Raw genomic sequence first — 26,893 nt, 5'->3', positions numbered from 1 at the left:
CACCTGACTCTCCCAGGATCATGCTCTTGGTCTGGCTCATTAGGAATGAAATCGGGGCTATGTAGCGTTGCCACCACAGCATATTCTCTCAAGTGATGGATGCCTTCTTCCATATCAGCCCATTTCTTTTTCTCAGGCATCAGATCGTCTTTGAAGGGGTATCATTCTTTTACAGCTAACAACATCCACTTCCAGAGGATAAAAGTCTGGTTCTAGCATGTACCTTTGTCAATGGCTGAGTCTCTAGCAATGCCACCCAGTTGGCGAACTTCTCTACTATCTAGCCACACACTGTTGGCCCCATTGTCCCAGCATCGAAGTAACCAAGTAGCAATAGGCTCATTTGGGTGACGTGAGAAGTCTTTTCTCAGACTTCAAACTTCATTCATTTTGAGAGATCGATCAACAATGATAACGATATCTTGTTCACCTCTTACTCTTTCAGGACTTCTTGTTGACCTTGTAGGTGTTGGTGACCGTGGTCTTACTGAGGGCCTCTCCCCTGGACTCGGGGGTGCTTCTCCGGGATCTTGGAGCCACTCCTCTGGACCTCTTTCCTCCTCTTTCTTCTAACTGAGTCGAGATTTGTTTCTTTTTCTGTCCTCTTATAGGGGCAACTGACATCAATTGTGGTGCCTCCTGCAGTTGATCAGGTTGGTCAGTTCCAATACTCTCATCCTCCAGCTCAGCTTGGAGCCTGTCTTGTTTGATAATGAGAGTATCTAGCTCATATTGGAGGGTATCTTGTGGAGATTGAAGACTGTCGAGTTTGGATTGCAGGGAATCTCTCTCAGTTTGGAGGGAATCTCTCTCAGACTGGAGGTCTTTTCTCTCAACCAGGAGACTCTCTCGCTCACTTTGTACTGTTTTCCTGAGACTCTCCCTTTCAATTTCACAAACTCTCTCCCTCTCCCAGATAGTACTGAATAAGGCCCAATAAGCATTAGCCAGGCCCCGTATCATTTGTGCCTCCTCAGATCTGCCTGAGCCGCAACATTCCTATCTCAAATATCTGTTTAAGCTCTCAGGGTCTTTCAGGTGTTCAGGAGTACACTGAAGATTTCCATCTGTCTAAAGTCTCTCCATGACACTGAAGATTTCCATCTGTCTAAAGTCTCTCCCAGGCCTCTTCACATTCCCTGCAACTCAGTATTCTCTGGTTTTGGGGAGGACTTCCTCCTCAAAATACAATAAATACTAATACTGAATGAAATGATGAGCAATACATTCAGGGAGATTAACAACGTGATCAGGTGAGCATTCAAAAACTGCATAAAGGATTCAAAGGAGAGATTGGAAACCTGCTTAAAAATCCCCAGTCCTGTAAAATTAGCAGCTCCTTCTGGAATTGTATGCCACATTGTATGCAGATACCAAGTAACCAGGTACAAATTTCCACCAGTGTTTTCAATTGATTGTATATATCTATAGCTCCATACAGCAAAGTGGCAAACTTAAGTAATGCCCAGTATGTTTTGAGCATTAGAAAAGAAGCAGTAGCATGCAGTCCCCAGTCCATTGAAAGGCAGTTTCAGAAGAGAATGCTTTTTTTTTTTTTTTTTTTTTTACAGAAGCATAAGAGCAAGGCTCAAAGTTTACAAATACCCTAGAATATTGACAATCTGCCTGGAGTTTTCAAGGTCACATTTTCAGAGAGTACCAGTGAAACAGATGAGCTTTCCCAATGAAGGTCTCTGAGAGCAGAGAGAGAGATTCGTTCTGAAGAGCTAAAAAGCAACTATTGCCCACATTCTCTACCAAGAATGTCAGGTTTTTTGTCCTTAAAAATCTCTGACTGTGCAGAAGATGATTTCCACAAAAAAACAAACAAGAACAACTAATTTTTGAATGATCTTCTTCAAAACAATAAGAAAAAGATTTTAAAAAGGCTTAATTCTATTTGTCAAAGTTGATAATCAGTTTTTCATAAATGTAGGTAAGAGGAGAAAACTTAGGCAGTGACATAATCCCTTCTCTGTCTTTTTTTTTTTTTTTTTTTTTCCCCTTTTCTCAAATATCTTTGTAGGATATTTTCTATTCTTTTCACCTTAATCTTCATTCCATGTATGACTTTTGCTATGTATAGCAAGGAATCTTAGGGCCAAAATGACTGAAAAATAAACAGTTTGTTAGAACTGTTTTACAGACCTGGAAAGCTTGTATGGGCTGAAGCCTGTATAGGTAAGATATATTCATTTTACAGGTATGTCTAAAATGCTGCACACTCTCTTTCCAGTCTTAACATATCTTTGTCCTTTGTGAAATTTATTTCAATGTAAACATTTTACATTTCCTCTGTAAGTATGAAAATGTCAGATTACTGCTATATTGCAGTCTAGTAGTAAGAAAATGTTCAAGTGTCAACTGTGGACAAGACTGTTTATTAGTATACTGAGCAGTTTGCTATTACTGGATGTAGAAACTAATGGTTGAGAAGTGACGTACGTCTTCCTGCTTGGTATAGCAAATTTCTGAATGCCTCCAAGTGTTCATTTGATCACATCTTTATACACCTGGCTCTTTTCTCTCGAGCTGACTCCAAAATAAGGGTAGAAAGGGTAGAAAAAGATTTGACTATAGTTATAATAATTTTTCCATACATTAAATTGGATATTTGTTTGTTTGTTTTGGGGGAGGTGATTTTGAAATAATTGCTGGCTCTATTACAATAGAAATTGATTTCCTTATTAGAAATCATAAAAATAATGGATTTTTCAGTTTATATATATGCATTAATGTTTCTGCAAACTATCAGAAATAATGGGAGAAATAAAAAGTAGCTGGTTTTACTGATGACTGCATGAACAACACAGAAGTCAAAGTGGTATTAAAGAACAGGAAAAGCACAAGAGTTCCCAGTACTTTTCACAAATGAATGGAAAAATTAATTTGTAATTCTTACTGTGCAAAAGTTAAACCGCGAGTATATAAAAGTTAAAATCTGAAATACTTTTTAACAATTATTTATAGAACAGAAGGGAAACCAGTAAATCTCCTGGCATGGGGATCATCCTGGAGTAATCTCAGGGGTTAGAATATAGTTGTATAATTATTTTCTGTATTTTGTTCCTTCCCATAATTATTTATAACTAACATGCCATTCTGAATTGATTTTCATTATCTACAAACATACAGAGGAACTACTATAAAGCAAAAGCACTTGATTATGTGCAAAAGCAATGATTATGTGACAGCTTTTCTTCTGGTCAGGAATCATAAAATAACAGAATCATAGAATGGCTTGGACTGGGAGGGACCTTAAAGACCATCTAGTTGTAACTCCCCTGCCATGGCTTGACCTTCAGTATCTCCAGGAATGAGTATCCACAACTTCTCTAGGCAATCTTATCCCACACCTCACTACCCCTCCGAGTAAAGAGTTTTCTCCTAATATCTGACATAAATTTACTCTCTTTTAGTTTAAAACCATTCGTCCTTTTCTTATCACTATCAGCTGGTGTAAAATGTCAGTCTCCTTCCTGTTCATAAACTCACTTTAGGTACTGGAAGGCCAAAATGAGATCTTCGTGGTGTCTTCTCTTCTCCAGATTGAAAAAGCCCAGCTCCCTTAGCCTTTCTTCATATGAGAGGTGCTCTAGCCCTCTGACCATCTTGTGGTCCTTCCCTGGGCCCATTCCAACATCTCTATGTCTTTCTTGTGCTAAAGAACTTGGACTTGGACACAGTACTCAAGATGAGGCCTCACATAGGCCAAGTAGGTGAATAGTATTTTGTGAGATGGAATCAACATCACCCAATCAATTAAGATATTTTAAAGCGTTTTGTTATAAGTAGAAAAACATTCAACATTTATACATTCAAGGTTTCTACTGAACAGAATCTTTTAAGTGATTTAGTTTCATCTGTAAAAAGTAATACTGGAATACTATGTGACCCTCTGTCGACAAATTGCTAGTGGAGGTAAATGAACTAAACAGATGGTGTCTTATAGAAGAAGAAGAGCTCATTTTGGATTGTAATTCTGCACTAAGTCTGATGAAGTCTTACAGGTGTTCCTGAACATTTCCAGCTCTTCTGTTCAATTGTTGGGCATCTATGTGGAGAGATGACACTGAAGATGAGGCTAGGTCTCTAGGGAATAAATAGTGATAATGTTCTAGCAAGGAAGAAGTTGTGTCCGGATTAAGATGGAAAGAGGCTGTCATATCAGGGACTGTAGGATATTGGAGATGAAAGGATGGGCAAAGCAGCAGAATTTGAGAAGGTAGTACCACCTTCAAAGCAGTACTGCAACAATGGAGACATTTGGGTGCCTTCCAGATTCCAGGCTAGATTCTTCTGAGGGTTAAGTTCTTCCTGAAGGTCTGATTTCTTAAGATAAAGCTTTGTAGAGTATGCAGTTGTTGTTCTCATGTTGTGTGCTGAATGGGCTTCATAGAGGTTGTCCTTGCAGTAACTTGGTGAAATTATCTTTGCTTCTGTCAGTTAAGAGGGATGAGTAACAAAAAAGAAAAAAAAAGAAAAAAAAAAAGCAAATTGCAGAGTTATTCTGTACACCTAAACATTTTGCAATTTATTTTGTTGTTAGAGTGGATTGCTGGTGAACTATGATCTGATTGACAAATGTTTTTATTATTCGAAGTTTGTCAGTAAATTTCTTATGCAAGCATATTTCTGCTCAGTAGTTCTTTGAAGATGATTACTCAGAGGAATTAGTATCTCAGGCACTTTTTTTTCACTATTCAGTGTTTTCCCTGAGCATCACATCAGCCATATAGTATCATTTCTGCTTCCTGACCTGATAATTTCCAAATCCAAAGCAGCTTTTAAGATTTTGAACAAAATTTTCTCTGAGTATTCACTTTATTCACAATTAAAGAACACTGGGTACCCATTTTAACTTGTCTGTTTTTTTTTTCATGGGATTGAATTCTCTGGAAACTGAGCAACTTCAGTGTACCAGTAACGTAGTATGAAATTGTAGTGTTCATTGAAGACAGATCATATAGCCGCTAGATGTCCATGTTATTCTGCAATTGGGAAACAAATACGTTTTCATAGAGTCACAGAAACATGGAATCACCCAGGTTGGAAAAGACCTTAAAGATCATCGAGTCCATCCACAACCTAACTATAGTACCCTAACTCTAACAATCCTCCGCTAAATCATGTCCCTGAGCACCACATCCAAATGGTTTTTAAACACATCCAGGGATGGTACTCAACCACTTCCCTGGGGACCCTATTCCAGTGCTTAGCAACTCTTTCTGTAAAGAAGTGTTTCCTGATAACCAACCTAAACTTACCCTGGTGCAACTTACGCCCATTTCCCTCATCCTGTCTCCTGTCACTAGTGAGAAGAGACCTACCCTGCTCTCTCTGTAACCTGCTCTCAGATATTAAAAGTGAGCAATAAGGTCTCCCCTCAGCCTTCTTTTCCCCAGACTGAACAGCTCCAGTTCCTTCAGTTTCTCCTCATAGGGCATATTCTCCAAGCTCTTCACAAGCATTGTAGCCCTTCTTTGGACCTGCTCCAACACCTCAATGTCCCTTCTCAAGATTAGTCATCTTATTTCCTTTTGTGTAGCACAATGATAACACTTCAGGAAAAGGTCATTACTGAAACAAGAATCATGACTTTATCCTTGTGGCTATGGGAAGGCAGTAAGATTTTCAGTACATCAGAAATTGGGGACATAAGGAAGAATCTTTTGTGTTGGGGTGTATTAGTAATGCTGCTAGGGACTTAGTAGCTTTCTCATGTGGCAACAATAAAAAAGGCACTAAATATTCTTTGAAAAGAAATCCTCTAATATTCCAGTACTCTATCACCTACTAATAAAACATATGATTTAGTTTTATATCCCTTTCTATGATTCTATGAAAACTCATAATGGTTTCAGTTGGGGGGGGGGGGGGGCGGGGAGGAGTGGGGGAAGACACACTTCCAAGATCATCTAGTGCCAACTGCCCTGCCATTGGCAAGGACAACTCCCACTGGTTGCCCAGGACATCATCTAGCCTGCTCTTGAATGTTTTCAGGGGTGGGACATTAACAGCTTCTCTGAGTAATCTGTTTCAGTGCCTCACCACCGAGTAAAGAATTTCTTCAATTTACCCTCTTTATTTTAAAACTTATTGTCCTATTACTACAGCTCCCTTCAATCATCTTCATTTATCTTTTATTCTTAGGCAAAGCCATTGACTTTGTAGTTCAGAACGCATTGTCAGAATCCTATGGAGGGAGACCCAGCGCATCAAAGGTGATAATAGTCATTGTGTCAGGGAAATCAGAAGACACCATGGAGACTGCTGCACTCACTGCAAGAATGAACAGTAAATCGCATTTGACTGACCTTATTTTTAAGCAGTTGTTTTTTAAGAGTTGTTTCTTTTTTAAGTAATTCGCTAGAACAAAGGGTGAAAAATTCAGGCACTTGTGTGTAAATTTACTGATACAATCTTACTGTGTTTAAAGTTCAGGTAAGAACAGGCCTGAAGAAAATCTTCAGGGTGAAGGCTCCTTTGAATTACTGGTGAGATCAGGACTAATCTGCAGTTTAAGCTGCACAGTTTATATAGACTTCTCAGTTTAATGGCATTTCATATTCTGGTTCGTATGAACAGACAGGCACAACTGAAATGTGATTTAATGCTATAAATTCAACATGGCTGCAATATAGTGAATCTTGAAAGATTCATAAATAAATGAAGGATTTGGTCAGTTTCTGTACTGACTAGTGTGGGAACTTGGTTTTGGTATCAGTGTTTTTTCAAGTTTTCTGGCTGTAGCTTCTGTATCTCAGTTTCTTCAGGTATTCAACTGAGAAACAGTGGCTTCATTTGTTGACTGCTTTGGGAGTTCTTGAATAAGGCATGGCCTAAGTAACAACTGTTATATTTTAGCTAAATAAGTTGGAAATAATCCGATTGCAATCTAAATACAGGATGAAAAATTTCAATATGTTGTTTTCTTATCTGGAAAATGTGAGGATGTTGCCAGTAAATCTGTACCTGCATTCTGTTGACTTTACAGAATATTATTATGTTTGTGATTTCATTTTAGCTAACACTAATTAAAACATTGCAATTTCTACCTTAGATTGCATTTAGTTTATGTCAAGGGAGTAGTATAAGTAATATGTAGAAAATTAACTGTTGAAAGAAAATGTTCCTAGTAAATTTTTTAGGAAAAAAAAAAAAAAAAAGAGAGAGAGAGAGAAATCTGCATTATCCACTGAAAATCTTTTATTATCTTATTCCAGAGGTGTCCCTGTTTCTGATTGGAGTTGGTAATGGGTATGATGAACAACAACTCAGGACTTTGACTGGGCCATCAGCTGTTAATAGAATCATGAAACTCCAGAATTTTGAAGACTTATCCACCATGGTCACATTAAATAGTGAATTTATCCATAAAGTGTGCATGGGTAAGTCCAGTATAATTGTGGCTTCGTAATTTGAGCAAAAACAGAAGTTGAAACACAATAAGCAACAAAAGAGCTACAGTGTGCTGAAGTGTTTCTACCTATTTAAATGAGTGTAACTTTCACTTAATTTCAGGCAAGAAACCAATGATTTTTCCTGAGCTGAGAACTCAGACTAGGTCTCCTTTGATAATGTTTCAATGACATTCTTAAAAATTGCTAACCTATGTCACCGCTATCACTTAAGTGGAAAACTGAATTTGAGGCCTTTTAGCATGTATCCAACTTCTATTCAAATTAATGAGTTCTTTGCAAGCTTTTAAACTGCAAGAGCTTAAACTTTCATGTATCATCTCCTTAATAATGATGACTGGTCTCTAATTGAAGGACACCAGAAAAGCTCAACTGGTCATAAATGAATGGGACATGCTTCAAAGTGTTGTGTTGTTGTGTCCAGTTCTGGGCTCCCCAGTACAAAAAAAAAAAAAGAGGATTCTCCTGGAAATGGTCCAGTGGAGGGCAATAAAGAAAATAAAGGGCTTGGAGCACCTCTGTTATGAGGAATGGCTGAGCAACCTGGGTCTGTTCAGCCTTGAGAAAAGAAGACTCAGAGGAGATCTGATAGATAAATATTTAGATAAATATCTAAACTGTGGGAGATGAAGGAACATGGTCAGACTATTTCAGTGGTGTGTGGCCATAAAACAAGGGGAAATGGCCACAAATAGGAGCATACGAAGTTCCACACAAATGTGTGTAAGAACTTCTTCACGGTAAGGTTGATAGATCACTGGAACAGGCTGCCCGGGGATGTATGGATTCTCCTTCTCTGAAGATATTCATGACCCACCTGGATGCCTACCTGTGCAACCTGGTCTAAGGAGCCTGGTTCGGCAGCAGGGTTGGACTAGATGATCTCTAGAGGTCCCTTTCAGCCCCTACAAGTCTGATTCTATGATTCAAAATGTTAAAAGCTAGTTGTGAGTAAAGATTTCAAATAGCATTCTTTTCTGCACAGATCTAAGCTGTGGTATCTGTCTGTCTACAAAGAATTTAACCAAAGTGTAAGAAAAGGAAGAGTAAGAAAAACTTAACTGTTTCTGGGGAAAAACAAACAAACAAACAAGTACTGTAATGTATGGGAAAGAAGTGCAAAATATTTTAAAATGTTAGAATATTAATATTTTTATAAGTTAATTCATGTATTTGTAAATAGTTCTCTTGCTAACAAAATTTACCTAAAAATTTCATTTCAACTCTTGGCATTATTTTACTTGTTTTGCCTCCTTGGTCTGTGTATATATAGGTATTTATTTGTGCTGTTTTATTATTACATCCATCAAAATAGCATCTATGTAACCTCTCTGCAAGCCAGTGTCTCATTGTGTTAGTCATTGCAGAGTTTTTTTTACCAGCTTTAGTAGTGCTTATGTCTCCATTAAAATAACAGAGCCAAATACTTCCATGAGGAAGTTGCAGGTTGTGAACAGTTCAGCTTTGAGGTATCCAATTAATCTCCACTGGGATCACTATAAAACCTCCCCAGAGCATCAAACAGCTGCCATTTTTTCTATTTTCTTTTAAATAAGCTTTTGAAGAACCACTTCCTCTCCTCACAGTATAAAATATCTGATGTTCTTACCCTAAATTACATTGATATAGGATGAGCAGCAGGAATTTGAAACCAGTAGCTATTTTGTTATTGCAATATGTGCTATAATCCACAGGTGGAAGCTTCATTTAATTATAAAACCACATCCAGCTTTTCTAACAAACAAATTGTATGATAAAAAAATTTGAATATAAATCTGAGAAATCTGGCTCTTTCTGTTGCTGGTAAAACCATCTTTATGGAGTGTGAAATGATTACCTTTTTTTTCCTTCTTTTTTTTCCCCTTTATTTAATCTTACTTAATTTTCTTATAGTCCATAAAGTAATATTGAGCCTGTAGTCGAATTTCTTGTACAGAGAGTCTGTTTTTTTGTTTTTGTTTTTTTTTGTTTTTTGCTTTTAATGGAAGCATACCAAGAATAATACTATTAAAATATTTAAAAGACTTCCCAAATGTTTTCAAAATGTATTACTTTCCTGGAAAAGAGCATATAAGGTATATATCTAGCATAATTCAGTAACGCATATAGAATTTTCTAGTCAGTGTTTTAATTTCCTGGATGCATGCTCATCCCACAGCACTTACGTATCATTCCTCTTAACTTCAGGTATGTCATGAAAGCACATTAGCATGGAAACTATAATTTCGAAGCGAGTTTGTGAACATCTAAACATTTATAGAAAAAAATTACGCATAACAGTATTATCTGAATGTAATGAGACTTAAAGTATTTTTAGTACAGCTGTTCTCATATTTATACTAGTTGCACTTTCATACTAGTTGCTGACACTTTGTTTCAGGTTACCCTCTGTATTTTTCCTTCTGCATTGAATAAATATGTCTGTGTGGAAATTCTTATTATTTATTAATTAGCAGAGATACTTCTGATTCAGCAAAGAAATAAGACTGGAGCCTTTCTTAGAGCTTAAGCTATGATCTTTTAAGTACCATCTAGGCAGAAATCCATGTCAATACAAGGAAAAATTACAGCCTAAGTGGTTCAATACCTGTTGTTCACAAGGTATTTTCAGGACCAGTGCCATTGTAGAAGTAAGGTAAAGCTAGCAGTAGGAAAGTATACTGCTTTGACAAGAAGTATACATTCTTTGACTTTCTTTTGTACATTTTGGGCAAATGCCTGTGATCTTCAGGTAGGAAATTCAGACAGAGATTTCACAGCTGAGAACAGAAACACTTCCTACAGTCTGCAGGGGAACTGTTAGGCCACAACTTGAACTGGTGATTGAGCACCTGGTGAAGGAGTGTGGCTGACCTAGAGAGCACAGACAAATTGTTTGCACATATGACTGCTTGTTGAAAAGTAGTGGTGCACAGCCAAAGAGCCCTTTCACCTGTGAGTGAACTCTACTCTTTTTTTCTGTATATGACTGTTGAATGCTTTGCCTGGTATCACATAGAACCTGTCACAAGCAATTCTGCTACTTTGTGATCAGAATGTAGTCTAATTCACACTTTTAATTAAATAGTCTGTATTTTGGCAGACATTGCCTTTATTAAGCTTTGGTAAGGGAGAAAGATTGATAAAAAATATTTGTTTCTCTTTCAGATCCTGTCAGAGAATGTATAGATGAGGATGGAAACAAAAAGAAAGTAAGTTTACTGCTTGTGGCATCCACGTGGTTTTCAAGTTACAAAGTTCATGCAGGATGATGAATACCTGAATAGATGTTCTGAAACAAGATGTATTGGCTAATATTAAGGTTTTCTTTCTGAGAATAATTTTTGAGGAAGAAAACAGTGGCTTTTGAACTGACAGGAGGCTTTTATGCACACCAAGGAGAATTAATCCAAGGACACCTGATTTGTAGTATGTTGAATGTGACTGAAGGCAGTGTAGAGCCAAAATATTACGTCTGCCTTCCCTGAAAAAGAAAAAATGTACTTCCATCACCTGGTAAAAACTTCTAGGAAAGCTATATATGCCCAAAAATTATGTGTAAAGAGGAAGGTAACATTACTGTCCAAACTTCTAGAAAGTGCAAGTACCTCCTCCCTATGGAAATTTCATTCAGATAATTATTATGTGATAATTTTCTCTCTAGGAAAATTCATGTCTTCTTAAGACATTTCTGAATTGAAATCAGAGTTCTTAGCATTTGTTTGCATAAAATCTTCTATTAATCCTGAGAAAATTATCAGAAATTTTAGCAAAATTGCCTGCTCTCTTGAAAGTGATCCTCTGTAGGGAGTGATATAAATACTACAAATGATTCAGATCTCAGGTGAGATACCAAAGTTGTTGAGTCTACATGATGCTTCAGGCATTCTAAAATGTAAGCATAAGTTTGTACAACCTTATATGTTTTAGTAGGTGTCAGTTATGTGTTCTACTCTGATTTATTTTGAAATTTCAATACATTAAGAAGTATCTGGATTTTTTTCTCTTAAATGACTGTAAGGAAGGATGTGGCTAATAAGGAAATTCTTTTGAACTACTTAGACTCAGGAAATACGTCAGTTGCTCCAAAAGCAATGCCTCCTATTTATTTCCATAGAAACTACAACACATACAAAGAGCTATGATTATACTATATGATAGAGCAAATTCTTAGCCACAGAATGCTATTTCTCAACATAGTCACCACCATTAGCTATGCATTTTCACCAGCAGTGAACAGAATTTCGTATCTTTGCATCATATTCTTCATGTGCCAGATTCTATTTGTCAGTTTGTCCTGCTGCCATTTGTCACATGGCAACAAAATTTAATGAAATATTGTCATGAAAATTCAACCTGTACTGCCATACCACTGACATCTGCCTCTGATACCATGATACATGATAAAATCGGAGGTATTACTTTGAATCTATTTGAGTTTTTGGTATTCATGCCCTGTGGTGAGTTCAAATAACTCTAAATGCAAGCTGTGTAGAGAGCCACTGTTTAAATATGATTTGAACTTGCTGAATGCCAGAATATGAGAATGATTGTGATTTTTTAAAATGTAGTTTATTCTTTTTGGTACTCTTCCTCTGATGCTTTTAAACAAGATTGCAAGTGGCAACTGAAGTGTTAATATTTGTCTTAGTAATATCTCATTATGAAGAATTTGTTTAACTATCTTCTGATGGATTAGCAGTTAAGACTAGATGATTCTAGTAGTCTTTCCAACTGTAATGATTCTGATTCTATGATTTCTAGCAATAGTAATCACATTCCTAAACTAGTGGTTGCCATAACAAAACTTTTCTAGTATTGCTCAGTATTAAGTTTAGAGAAAAACAACCAACCAGCAAAAACCTTGACTTAATTAAAAGCTGGCAAATGATAAATCCAGTCCAGGCACATGACTGTTTTCTGTGGATCCACAGTAGTAGAAAGAGTGTGTACATCTATGTCCACATGTTCAGAGCTCCCTCAAAGAGGATGTCTGAGTCTTCCTCTGGCCCATCTCTTTTCAGTAGATTTCTACTTACCTATTGAGGTTTTGCTTTCCTTCTATTCTACTTTTACTTCTATGATTTCACATTAATTGTGATTTAGGATCTTTTTCTCTTTGAAACCCCTGAGTTTTTGTCTGCACTAAAATTCTTGATTTTGTTTGGATCCCTCAATTGATATTTTCATTTTAATGTGGTGTGCTTTGCTGGACAAGGAGTCCAGATCTTAGATGTTTTTCAGTTGATGTACTATGAAGGATTGAAATAAGAAAAAAGGAATTAAATACATATGGAAGCCAGAGAATCCTTTGCCAGTCTTGCACAGCTGTATATGTAACCTTCCAGGTGCCCTACTTTCACTGAGTTGTAGGCAAAGGCATCATAATTTAAAAAAAAACAAAAAACATTCAATTTGCTATAAATATTTTTTTTTCCATACTTAAAGTTCCTTACATTTCTGTCTCACAGCACCCTCTAGGTTCACAAGCCTGAAAAGTATCAAGTCACTTTCAGGCCAACTTCCCTTCCCAAATCCTGAAACATAAGAAGCCTACACAGTCATTCAAGTCATATTTAATGTGTGTTGTTGTGGATGCAAATCTGACAGTTCTCTTTTAGACCTGATGGTATGTAGTAGCTCAAAGATACAGGATGGTTATAGGATGGTTAAACTAAAAATAGATGTAGTACCAGATAATTCATTCTGTTATGGCAAAATGCCTCCTATTCTAGACTATTATATTTTGCTTGGAATTTCAAAAGTCTATTTCCTGCAGTGGTGCTACATTTAACTTTCTCTTGCTCATAAAGTCCTTAATACATTCATTCTATTATTTAGTGATTCAAAGCTTATTTGAGTAGCATTTCTATAGCTGTTATTTTGTGAGCTAGATGGAGATTATAAATTGCAGTGTGGTAGAAGGCAAATTTTGCATTTTTCTCCCTTCAACGTTCCTCAAGCTCCCAGTGATGTTCTTTTCAATAGTTAAATATTAATGTCTCTTTATCTAGCCCGGTGACAAATGGACATTACTAGATCAGTGCCACACTGTGACGTGCTTCCCAGGTGATTACACAGTTTTGGAGACTCACCAAATTAATTGTGAGAGGATGCCAAAACCTGTGTGTCACAGCAATCTTCCGGCTGTTAAGGTTGAAGAGACTTGTGGCTGCCGATGGATGTGTCCATGTAAGTATCTATTTTTGTATACGTCTCCCCTTGTCATCACTTGAAATATTTATCAGAAAGGTAATGCTGAATTCACTGAAGATACGGTTGCATTTCTACAGTCCAGTTGTATACCCTATTACAGCTAAAATTTATAAAAATATCAGAATGGAACCTAGAGGTGTTTCCTATAGCATTTTAGGCTGTTTAAAGCCTAAATTTCTCCTGTTTGTTGAATTTCACTGACCTTGAGGTGCTAAGAGAAGTGCATAATTCAACATAATTCTTAAAACTGGGTTTGTATTTCAAGTTGTAGGATTACTTTTCAAAGTAAATCAGAACCCTCAGAATGTATTGGAATATATACACCTCCTCTTTATAATGCATGATTTCAACTTAAAATATCCTCTGTAGAACTGGGTGTTTTAAGAACAATTCCTAGTTCATTGTCTTATTCAGAAACAACATAGTTGTTTTGATATAAATAATTGAGAAGGAAATATTCTAGCTGAAACATCTTAAATATTTTAGAGAGTTTTAAAGACAGTCTTAATGATATCTACCTATAGAAACTGTATCTGTCCTGATCTTGATCCCAAGTGTGTTAATACCAATATGAGGACATTACTCTTGGCATTGAAGTCATTTATTCCTAAAGAATTTCTGATGATTTGAAATTAAAATTGACATTTGTGTCATTAGTCAGTTGTTATGAAGTGGTCTGCAGTTCACTTCAGATTGCTGCTGCTTAACAGAAGCTAACGTTTGTGTAGCTCTTTATTAATTTAATGGACCACAATTTAATTTCCCAAGATGATACACCTTGTGATACTACTTAGTGAAACTAGGTTGATACTGTAATTAGTGCCAACATCTGCAATAGATCAAAAACTCACAACAATTTGTAAGATTTACAAATGAGATAGCAGGGAGATTACTGGGAGGTCAGAATTTCTTTGTTGTTACTGGTGGAGTTTGGCTAGGCACTCTGTTCTGCAGGAGCATATCAGTGTGTGTTTTGTCGACTGGAACTGAGTGAGGTAGTAGTTATTTAGACAGTGCCATTTCAATCAGTTTTTTGACAGTGAAGCAACAGAAGTTGTTTCTTCTACTTTAATTGTGTAAAAATTGCTGTTAATGTAGTCTCATATAATTATGCAATGATTTGGTTTGGAAGGGACCCTAAGGCCCTTCTAGTTCCAACCTTCTACCAGATAAGGTTGCCCAGGGTGCTATCCAAGCCTGGCCTTGAACACTTGCAGGGATCAGGCATCCTCAGTTTCTCTGGGGTACTTGTTTCAGTGATTCACCACCCTTATGGTGAAGAATTTCTTCCTGACTTCTGATATAAATCTACCATTTTTTAGTTTAAAACTGATACTCCTTGTCCCATCACTACCTAATCAAGAATTTCTTCCCATCTTTCTTGTAGTACCCATTTAGTACTGGAAGGCCACAATAAGGTCTTCCCTGAGCCTTTTCTTCTCTAGACTAAATAATACCAACTTTCTCTGCCTGTCTTCACAGGAGAGATGCAAGAATTTGAGGAAGAAAGTTAATTTACTATATATGATATTGGAATGCAAGACAACAAAATATAGTACAATATAATTGGAATTGAAGCTAATAAATCAATGAGAGAGTGTCCAAAAAACTGAAGGCCTTGCTCTAATACTGAAACTGAGATGGATAGGGAGCACGAACTGCAGACGGCAGAGGAATATCTCATGACTTGCAAACATTTTTGTCTTTCCCTCTAAACGGAGAATGGAAACAGAACAGTGAAAGTATTCTGTAATACGTAATTCTTCTTGTCTTCTGAGAACCAGGTACTTGGAAATGTCAGCAGTCCATGGAACTGGAGCATTAACTCTTTAACTCCCAGTGTGCTATATGATGTTATGATGTACAACAACAATAACAAACATCACAGAACTATGACATTCCACCCCTTACTCAACATCACTAAATTATACTTGATATACGCATAAACAAACAATAGTTAACATGCATTAAAAACACACACACACATACATATACATACATGGAATTACTGACTGTACTCCCCTGACATCAAATTCCCTTGTGGTACACATTCAACATTCCCATTTTTCTGTATCACCCACCAAGTGGACACAGGTCCCTGAGCAAACACAGTTCCTTGGAGAGGTTTGGCCTTTCCAGAAGCTGGAAAGACCCAAACCACTTTTCCCAACATGCTCTTTACATTATCTCCCTCTACAGTTTGTAGGAAGCTGGACTGGGCAGGAACATTGTGACTGATAGATCCTTGAGTTTTGACCAACCAGGTGTCTTCTCCCAAATGCTTCTCCTACTGCTTTAGTGTTTCACTATGCATTGCTTGCAACATAATTTTAAACAACCCATTGTGTTATTCAATTTTACCAGAAGCTGGTGCACGATAGGGGATATGATAAATCCACTCAATGCCATGGTCTTTGGCCCAAGTATTTATGAGAGAATTTTTATAATGAGTCCCATTATCTGTCTCAATTCTTTCTGGAGTGCCATGTTGCCATAGGACTTGTTTCTTGAGACTGAGTATGGTATTTTGGGTGGAAACATGGGATACTACATGTGTTTCATGTAGGGGGAGGGCATCTGGAATGATGATGTTTGCGTTCCCAAAAAATATTATGAATGATGCGCACCTAGCATGGGGCACTAAGATTTCATGATAACAGATTTATCTAATTGTAGTATGGAGTTGCTAGACCAAATTTATAAATGTTATAGATGTTTAGATCATAATTTTTAGGCTCCTGTGGTTATCATGGGGCTTTCTTGCTTTCTTGTATATTGGAGTCCTGGGTTTATTAGTGGCTGCTTTTGGTTCTACCCTTTGCTTTGCTCTTTACCATCTTGCTTTGCTGTGCCTGTGAACATTTTTACAACAGCTGCCAGCATCAACCTGGGCTGGCAGATGGATAAGGCATTGTTGCCATCTCTGTGCTGCTCTTCTGGACGGGCTGGAACTCCAGACTGAACTTGAGTCAGAGGACGTTGACTTATGGATGAGTCCACATCGAGCATGTACACCCTAAAGCATCTGTGGCCACAGATAGATTCATTCCAGAGCAAGCACATCTTGAAGCATCTGTGGCCATGGAATAGTCTGTGTTACAGCAGGTACATCTTGCAGTGTCCGTGTCCATGTCCATTGATAAGGCCGTGCCAGAATACCTCAAAACATTGGTATTTGTGGATAAAACCAAGACATAGAAGGTGTCTGAAGGGACATCTGGAGGGACCACTGAGGGGACTGTGACCAATGGAAAAGGCCATGCCAGAGCAGGTACACCTCGAAGTGTCAATAGGTAAATTCTTGCTGCAGCAGGGCACATCACTGAACAGACTATGGCTCATTAATAAATAAAGTCTTTGCCACTGGCCAGGCCAGGGGCAAGGGTAGGAATTGTGATGTTATGATCTGTAGCCTGGTCCAAAGGAGCTGGGGGTAGACATTGTGATGGATATAATGTTAAATGTTTGTAAGTCATGATCTGAGTTGCACATTATAGGAAGTCCTATAGCAGGAACCACTTGAACCAACAGAGAATGAGCCTCACAACAAGCAGTATAAGTGCAGCAGTGACCTGACCTTCGCTGGCTTTGATTTCCTGTAATGCCAAAGAACATCACCTTTCCTACCCCAGATGACCTTCATTATAGATAGAAGCTAAATTATGGACTTAAAGAACTCAGTGGACATTTTATAGACTTAGCCCATAGATTATGGGAAAGATATCTGTGTATTAAGTGAAGAGTCATGATTAATGAGGATGTACTGGCAATGACCAAGGTGCTATAGAATCACTTTCAGAGTGATGATATCTGTCTTCCAAAGAAAGTACTACATGTGATGAGCCCTGGAAGGGGCTGAACACTTACATGCTGGTGGAAAGTAGTGAATGAATTCCTTGTCTTGCTTTGCTTGTACATATGGCTTTTTTTCTTTATGTAGTAAACTGTCTTTATATATGAGCCCATGAGTTGTCTCATTTTTACCTTTCCAGTTGTCTCCCTATCCTTCCTGAGGAGAGTGAGCAAGCAGCTGAGTGGTTCTTGGCCTTCTGTTGGGATTAAACAACAACAGAAATCAAGTTTGAAGGTCAAGGAACACAAAACAGATTGCTCTCAGCAGACCAGCTCAACTTCATGAGTTTATGAGTTTAATACCACTGTTAACAGTGGTAACATTTTCCTACATACTTAGTAGTGACTACTTTTCATGCCCTTGTAGTCTTTAAGCAACAGAACTGAGTTTTAATCATCCTTTTGTTTGGGTCTTGTTTAGGTACTCGTGGTATTATAATCTTTATTCTTCACTATGTGAAGAAAGATGGTGTTTCTAACCTAATATCTACAGCACTAACCCATCAGTTGGCCATTAGGTGATCCTGTGTGCAATATTTCTCCTCTCTTTTCCTCTGTTTTCCATCTGAAAAAAACACACACATATATATATATACACATCCTTTTGAATCCTTTTATGACATGTTTTTTAAAATGAAATAGTACTATGTTTGAAACAACCAATTTACTGAATAAAATGCAAGGTCATAACAATGACACAATTAAATTAGTCAAATATGATTGCAGCCTTTCTGAAAATAGGAGATGCATTTTCCTTGCTTTTATTTTTCAAATTAAATTTATTAGCAGATCGCATTCAATGTGAGGGAGCTTCATTCTATTTCTGTAGTACTAATTTGTGTGGGTGATACTTTATAAATAATTTATTATAGATTAATAGCTATTATGATTAAGTGATTTATTAAATTTACATGTATATAATGATTGTGAAGAAATAGTCTAATTTGAAAGAAAGTGCGTGTTTACATGCCGTTATTTATTGATTTACAGGTGTCTGTATGGGAAGTTCATCTCGACATATTGTCACTTTTGATGGGCTTAATTTTAAGCTCACCAGCAATTGCTCCTACACCTTGTTTCAGGATATACAACATGATGTTGAAGTTCTTCTCCATGAAGGACCGTGCAGAGCTATACCAAAGATGAACTGTATGGATGCTATTGAAGTGAAACATCATGGTGTATCCATTCAGCTCTTCAGTAATATGACAGTAAGCAAAAGATAATTAAGTCATCTGTGCATTCTCTGCTCATGCTGTAGAGTTTTAGGTTAGGAGGACAGATTTGTTTCCTCTATCCAGTTTCTGCTCCCCTTGCAACCTGTTCTTAGTTGTCTAAGCAAATGCCTCATTTAAACTTCCTAATGTATTCTACATTCACATAATAAACCAGTCATTGTTTCTCCTGTTGTTTTCCCCACTGTGCTGGAGTGACTGTTCTCCAGATACTTCTGCAGGAAAGGCAGGAATTAGGACATACTATATTCTGATTTTCCTTTGTTGGTAGAGGTCCTCTATGCAATGTTATCAATTAGTGAGTGGGAGAGCAGTCCTATTTTTTAAAACCCACGCAAGTTTGTGGCTACCTGAAGAGCTAAGGAGTCAGATCTGACCTTGCTTGCTGGTGGATACCAGTCTCAGAAGAAAGACCAGCTATGAGTTATGTATTGCATTTCTTTTAGAGGTAATTCAAATACTGTATTCAGTATTCAAATTATGTATGAAACATTTGCAGTCTCTGAGTTCCTCAGACGTACTGGTCAACTAACTTGAAAAGGTGATCTCATCTAACTCATGCAGTAAAATAGGATTGACAAAAAAAACTTTGAATCAGTCTGGTATGGTACTGGATAGCCTTGATTTTCACCAGTGTCACAACAGTGCTCAGGGTCTGAATGCAGCATTTTAGCTTCATGGCATGAGGACACTGGTCTGTGTATCTGTTGTGCTGTAGGAATGCACTCATATGGAAAAATGCTGAAGAAGTTGTTCATGTAATGCACAAAATGTAAGACAAGTATTTCTGTGCATCTGAATCTTAGATTCAGTGGAAAGTTTCAGCATGCAAAATTAACTCTTACGACCAGATTCAGTTGAAATGTGATTCAACTATGATTAGGTTGGATTGATCTTAACTGCTTGTCACAATCATTTTGCTTTTTTAAAAACAGGTGACTGTTAATGGTGAAAGCATTCATATTCCCTACTCTAGCAGTTTGTTTGAAGTCACTGTCTATGGAGCAATAATGCACGAAATCAAGTTCTCCCATCTTCGCCATAATCTCACATTTACTCCAAGAAATAATGAATTTATTCTTAAACTTAATCCGAAGAGCTTTTCTCCAGAAGCTCAAGGGCTTTGTGGTAAGTTAGAAAGTGACTTTAACAGCTTGCTACTCAGATTTGAACTATTATTAATGCTGAAATTTGTGCAGTCCTGAGCCTTGCAAACTCTCTCATCTAGGCAGTCCACTGTTGGCACACTGTTAATCTGTATTGTTTTTTCTACTATGACTATTAGTGTAATAGCTCATTGACTCCCAATAGGACCTTAAAAAGATCAAGACTAGACATCTGTCATATTTTACTTTTATTTTACATCATCTGTCCCACATTTTTTTTTAATGAGGTTTTAAATATAGCTTTTTGTGTATATGCAAGAGCACACTGTGATGTGAGTCCCATCCTGTGTTTGAATGGCAGGTGAAGGGCTTGTGGGGAATATTTCTGCCTGGGAGAGTTAATTCTGGGGTATCTTCTACAACAGGTTAGATATCTATGGCATAATCTGTGCCTGCTGTATTGCAGAAACAAAAAATCAGGATCATTACAATTACTCAACTGCTGTAACTAATATCATTGATTCATCTTCCCCTTGGAGTTTACTGAGCAGCCCCAACAAGCTCAGTCCTCAGCCTGTTTTCTCTAGGTTTTTTTTTGCTGCTGACTATACTCAGACTGTTTCTTTTCCTTTTACTCACCCTTCTAGGAGTGTGTGACCAGAACCATGCCAATGACTTCATGCTACGTGATGGCACGGTTACTGCTAACAGTGATGCATTTATTCAAGAATGGACAGTGAAAGAGCAGGGGAAGGACTGTGAAATCCAGAGAGAAGATGACGAGTGCTCTGAGCATGCCACCAGTCATTGCCACCTTCTGCTCTCTGACCAGTTTTCAGCATGCCACAGGATAATACCCCCAGACATGTTCTATGAGGCCTGTGAAGAGAGCAGCTGCTATGAGGAAGAAGCCTGTGAAATGATAACTTCTTATGCTCACATCTGCAGAGAAAATGGGATCTGCATAGACTGGAGAACACCTGAGTTCTGTCGTAAGAGGTTTTCCATATACTAAAACTGGTACAGAAACTGCCTGATTCAGTGCAGTATTACTTTTTGAATATCATGTAATGAGGCAGATCAAGTTTTCATGTGTAAATGTAAAGATCCGTAGCTGGCTCATCATCTACTAAGTTGCATATTACAGAAAAAGTGTCTCTTAGTAACATGCTAACTAATGAATGCAGGGCATTTATGCAAGGCTGGACGAATAACCTATGAAAAAAATGCAGCCACGTGATAATATCTGACTTCACGGCCACTGAACTGTCATGGGGTCGTGTTTGAATTGCCCTCATTCTGCCAGTTACTTGCAGACATAATTGATTTGGTACAGACATCTGAGCAAGACAGGCAGGAAGGCTAATAATCTGTGCTGGTGGAATTCCTTCCCAGCCTGTAACCTTTTTTTTTTGTGTGTGTGCCAATTGCACACAATTAGAATTTTGTTTATGCATATATTTGTATGAGCAAAGGCTTTCAGGCTTTGGTTGATTTTTAAGCTTCCACTGTACTTAAAAAAAAATGGGGAAATTGCTATGAACTGTGGTGTTTTATTTCCAAATTATGCTATCTACACTGCCCAAGCTATTTTTAAGTTATTTTGCAAATCTCGTTCTCCCTCTCTGTGTTTTTTTTACTTCCTTATTGAAGGTGAAGAGTTTAAGTGTTACGAGAAAACAGTATAGCAGGATGCTGGCCTTGCAAATGCCCAGAGCCTAATGGAGGTGCTAGTGTTAAACTCATCCAGTTGTTGTTTTGTACACTAACTTCTCAAAATTCTTACAGACCTAAGAAATTCTGCCCTGTTTTCTGATTTTTTTATTGCCTTTTTTTTCTTTTCTTTCCTGAAAGCCCTGTTATGAAAGATCTGCCAAAAACCCTGTACATTAAATGACTCTTGAGGTAGCATATTCTATGCTCGTAGAATTATGCTTTTATCTGCAGCAATTATTACAGGCATTCAGATATTCACTTGCAGCATTTCTGGAATTTAAGGGACCTGGAATGCATATTTGTCTAGAGAGAGAGACATTTTCCCTCCCAGCAAGTCCAGCATACAGTGTCTTCATATCCCAGTTGTTTTTTGCATCTGATTTTTGTAGGTACATGTAGTCTTTTTTTTTTTTTTTTTTTTTTTTTGGCCTTGTTTCCCTTCCTTTTTGTTCACAGATGTTTTTTACTTCGGAATTAGAAAGCTAGCACCTTGAACGCCTGATACCACAAAATCTCAGTACATATTTTAGTTTGGTTTGAGGTCAGATTGAGGAAATTATGGAATATATTGTCAAGAATGTGAAACTGGCCCGTACATTCAGTTAATTTCTCTATTATCTTTCTAGAATAGGTTATTGATCAACATGTTACTGTTTGATACTGGTTCTTTTAAGAAACTAAACTCTGTTTGAAGTATTGACCTAGAAAAGAGCAGTAGAATATTGCCTGTAATTTTCCAAATTTAGTCCTATGTAAGATTTTACAAATTGTGATGTCCAAGTACTTTAGTAACTCTGTAATCTTCAAATTTGCATCTTTCTTGTACAGCATATACCAGGATAGCCAAAGAGTTGCCAATTTTAATCCTACTTATGTAAAGAAGTTGTTAGTGGCCTAAGAATAGTATCATCTTTTTACTTCAAGCAGGTACATGTGTGCAGCTGCCAAAAATAAAATTGCTAATTACAAGGATGTTGTACAGGGTACACTGATGATTAAACAGTGCAACCTAAACTCTCAAACACTGCATGTTTAATAAAAATGGCATGGTTCTGGAGAAGCTTGGTTTATTTCTCTTTCACCTTCCAGAAAATCCCTGTCATTTTTGTAGACTCTAGATTTTTCACTATGGACTTGTAATTGGTTTATTGTATTCTGATGAGCTTGAACTTTCTGTAGAGCCTCACAGATTATTTGACCTCTGTGAAGAAATATCTACTAGGAATGGCTACTGTAATTCAAAGACAAAATAGTTATGTCTCTTTGAAATGTGATTTCATAGGTTTATAGAAAACTGGTGACTTTTCACAGTTGTTTTTTTTTTTTCTTTTAACTGTTCTTTCCCTGTTCGAAGAAAGAAATCATGTTTTAATGGAATCAGCTCAGAATGCAGTATAGAAGCATGATCATAATATCCTCACATCCTCCAGTCTTTTTTTTTTTTTTTTTTTACACGCAAACAAGAAACACTGAAATAGCTAACTGGAGGAAGTGGCTTGTTGAAATACAGTTTTATGAGGTTGTCAGTGGGGAATACTTAATTCCTCCTCACTTTACGTGTCTATAGCAGAATTTTCCATACAAAATACACAGCAACATGTGAGTCATGCAGGATCTGGCCAGATTTCTAGAACTCTCAGATTTTTTTTTCTCAGATTTTCTAGAACAAAAGCACAGTAATGTCTGAGGTGGCCTTCTACAACCATCTGGTTATTACTGTGCCATTAGGATGAAAGAATGTTTACAAATGATTTTCCAGATATTGATGATGTTTATCCCATGTCTTGACTCTACTTACACGCACTGTACTCCCATGTGCCCCAAGGCTAGGAGTCAGTTCAGAACAGGGGCACTCAAAAACTAGCTTTATTTGTTTGCAAAACACAGCTACATGCTACATTGCATGAACTATGTTAGAGGCTATATAGCACTGACACTAGTTTTGCTTTTGAGCTGTCCAGATTCTACACTGATGAGTATCAACATTAAACTTTAAAATAAATTAACCTGATTTTGTGCAGAGGTTTATTAGTTTTGCTCTAGGGTTACTGGTAGGTAATCAAGATGAAAGCCTGAGTGTTGCCACAAATAAATATGTAGATGGTGTGCTACTCTAACAGGTGCTATGGATGTACTTTGATATGTACTCATCAGACCTGAAGTGAGACTATTGCAGGCAGCATCCATCACTGCTTATACTCGATATAAGGATATATTTTTCTTACCGTAAGTATAGTGAAGTCCTGGAACAGATTACATAGAGAGGTGGTGGATGCCCCATCCCTGAAGATATTTAAGGATGGGGCTCTGATCTAGCTGTAGATGTCCCTGTTCATTGCAGAGGCATTGGAATATATGATCTTTAAAGGTCGCTTCCAACACAAACAATTCTATAATTCTTACTGCAGTTGCCTTGTTTGCAGAATTTTTTGGAATCTTTTTTTTTTTTATATGCAGAATAGTTTTTGTAGCTAGTACTACCAGTTTTTAAGCAGGTATTTTTTCCTATTTTACATGAACAAACTTCTTATATTTTATGCAGAATTCAACCAAAACCTTTAGTAAAGGGATTGATCCCTTCAACAACTGTGATTTCCAAGTTCCTCTGTGCATGCTGGACTGTGGTGCCTGGTAAAGTACAACCATATACTCCAACACACCAGAAATAATTGAATTTAGCATTTTTTGAAACAAAAAAAGCTTTATTTTTAAAGGTTTTTTTTTGTTTGTTTGTTTGTTTTTTTGCTTTAGCTAAGAGATGTACATGTATATACAGTGTATCTGAAGAATGCTTGCTGAGTTGGGAGCTCAGGCCTTTGTTCAGTAATTTTATTTCAGCATTTTTTGCTAGAGGAGTTTAAAAAAGATTTTATAAATATTTGGAAAGCAACAAACTAGAAAATAAGAAACGTTTCTTAATTGGAAATGTAGAGAAAAATAAAGCAGACAAGAATGTACGCAGTATGCAAGCAGTACCCATGTGTTTCTCAAATTGCCATCAATTAGCTTAGTTTTATGATTTTGATTAATTAACTCTTCTGAAGTCATCAGCAAAATTTTTATGAATTGGCTTCAGTAAGAGGAGTGCAACTTTCCTTCATTTAGGGCAGTTCAGTTCGTAAGATGCAGGTATCCAACAGATTCGGTGTTGTAGTACCAAACAGTTCTGTTCATTAGCTTTCTTTACTTGCTTGGGACACTACTGCTGATCAAGTTGTCAAAATCTCTTTATTCAGTGCTGTTGCCTGTCCTGGTTATGTCCTAACCCTGAGCTGTTATCAGTGCTTCTCTAATGCATGTAAAATGGTCTGAATTCTTATGTCTATTATCCCGTGTTGAAAACAAAGTTACACAAGATGTTCAGCTCATGCAAACTGTTGTATCATCATTGGTGTAAGTTGTGCTATGTTGATTCATGCAGTCTAAAATAGTGGCTTCATGATTTTTCTGTGGGCTGCAACTTAAGCATATGCCTTTAAACACTTTATACTGCAGGTTCTGTTATTCCAAAAATGTGTTTTCAAAGATGTTAATGGCTGCAGAGGATATTGGCTTTAAAAAATCTCAACAGAATTCTAAAGAAAGTGGGAGTAGGAAATCTGCATTTTAGATCTCTAAGAAATTTTTTTTGTCTTCCCCAGCAATGAAGTGTCCTGCATATTTGGTATATGATCACTGTCACAAAGCTTGCATAAAGATCTGTGAGAATAGTACCAGTCTCAGTGTCTGCAAAGATTATCCCACAGAGGGCTGCTTCTGTCCAAATGGGCAGGTGGTTTTCAATGACAGCTGTGTTGGTGAAGAAGTTTGCACACAATGCATCAGTGAAGATGGCACGCACCATCAGGTAACTGTATACTTTGCATGTTGCCTTCACAAGTGGTTGTGGTTTGTACTTTTGCAAGTAAATCTGTCCTCTAAGCCTAACTACTTTTCCCTTCGGACAATTTATTTACTAGCTCTGCTCATCATAATTAGACAGCTAATTATAATCAGCCCCATTAGCTTTCCCAGTGTGAAATTAGCTGGTATGGATATAAAACTCACAGCTGGGACTGTACACATCCAGAAACACATCTATATGGAGGGAGGGCTACAGGGAAGAGAGGAGGAATGGCATAAGCCAGCTTCTAGCAAGATGAACTCTTCATTCAGCAGGTTTTTTCCAATAATGACAGTTAAATGATTAGTCCAGAACACTTGCTTATCATGCATAGTATTGTTTTTGTAAAGCTTACTGAAATATTTTCAGTGCCTGGTATAGAGCCATCAGATCAGACTAAGATGACTTAAAGTCCTATTAGCCTACCACCTTTTTTTTTTTTTTTTTTTTTTTTTTTTTAATTTGACATGTGTAGATGAGGATCATTCTTCTGAAGAAACTAATCATTTTAATTTTCACAGAAAATCCACTTTCCTCAGCTAAGTCAGACCTCAGAATGGAATGAGTGCTATGAGTGCTGAGTGCCACACTGCAGTGAAAGACTGTTAATTTCTCTTGCTGTATCATGCAAGTGGGTGCACAAGCACCTGCCTACATCCCTGTTGGGAGTATGATGCTCTTCCTATTCACCCACAGCTACTCCACTCAGAGTTTTCATCAAAATCAGCCAGGTTAAATATTAAATCTTCAGGTTTTTTTATGGGACTTTAAGAAGGCCTTAGTTTCAGTATTTTATAGATTATACATTCTTGCAATTTTATCATTACCTCTTATCACGCTCACCGAGCATACTGTTGAAGACATTTGTTTTTGTTAGATTTTCTGTATGTAGAAGTCTCTGTGTGTGTGTCTATAGTCTATTTCCTCCTGGAAAATATGTTAAGGCACACACAAAACGAAGATGTGATCCAAGCAAGCCAGCATAGCTTCACCTGAAAATGTGCCTGACCAATTGGGTGGCCTTCTACAATTCAGTGAGGTCACTGGTGGACCATTGAAGGTCAAATGAAGTTGTCTACGTAGAATTCTGCAAAGCCTTTGACATAGTCCCACTTGATTCTGAATTATTTCTGAATTGGAGAGATCTGAATTTGAAGGGTAGACTCTTTAGTGGATAAGAAATTAGTGAGAAAGTCACAGCCAGAGGATTGTAGTGAATGGCTCTAAACTTAGGTAGAAGCTGGTGATAATCAGTGTCCCCTGGGGGTCCATGCTAGGACAAGTGCACTTTAACATCTTTATCAATGACATAGACAGTGGGATCGAGTGAAAAAAATTTAGACATTGGGAATATGTTCTTTACTTAGTGAGTGGTGAGGCACTGGAACAGATTGCCTGAAGAAGTTAGGGATGCCCATCCTTGGAGGCATTCAAAGCCAGGTTGGGTGTAGCCCTGCACAACTAATCTAGTGGTTGGAAATACCG

The 26,893-nt window shown here is 37.3% G+C and overlaps 1 protein-coding gene across 2 annotated transcripts in view; it reads left to right on the top strand.

Moving 5' to 3' along the window:
* VWF (von Willebrand factor) overlaps positions 1-26,893 on the top strand; it is a 151,722-nt gene that overhangs the window by 91,731 nt on the left and 33,098 nt on the right. For both annotated transcript variants that reach the window (XM_048934565.1, XM_048934566.1), the window contains exons 31-38: positions 6,154-6,297; positions 7,227-7,391; positions 10,569-10,612; positions 13,415-13,592; positions 18,459-18,679; positions 19,639-19,831; positions 20,457-20,801; positions 25,167-25,372. In XM_048934565.1, the coding sequence (XP_048790522.1) occupies positions 6,154-6,297; positions 7,227-7,391; positions 10,569-10,612; positions 13,415-13,592; positions 18,459-18,679; positions 19,639-19,831; positions 20,457-20,801; positions 25,167-25,372 (1,496 nt within the window). The remainder of the gene's footprint in view (positions 1-6,153; positions 6,298-7,226; positions 7,392-10,568; positions 10,613-13,414; positions 13,593-18,458; positions 18,680-19,638; positions 19,832-20,456; positions 20,802-25,166; positions 25,373-26,893) is intronic.

This window comes from Lagopus muta, chromosome 1, assembly GCF_023343835.1.
Source record: "Lagopus muta isolate bLagMut1 chromosome 1, bLagMut1 primary, whole genome shotgun sequence".
In the NCBI taxonomy this organism is placed as follows: Eukaryota; Metazoa; Chordata; class Aves; order Galliformes; family Phasianidae; genus Lagopus; species Lagopus muta.
Note: the sequence above shows the minus strand (reverse complement) of the source record. Positions and strands in the feature narration are given on the sequence as shown.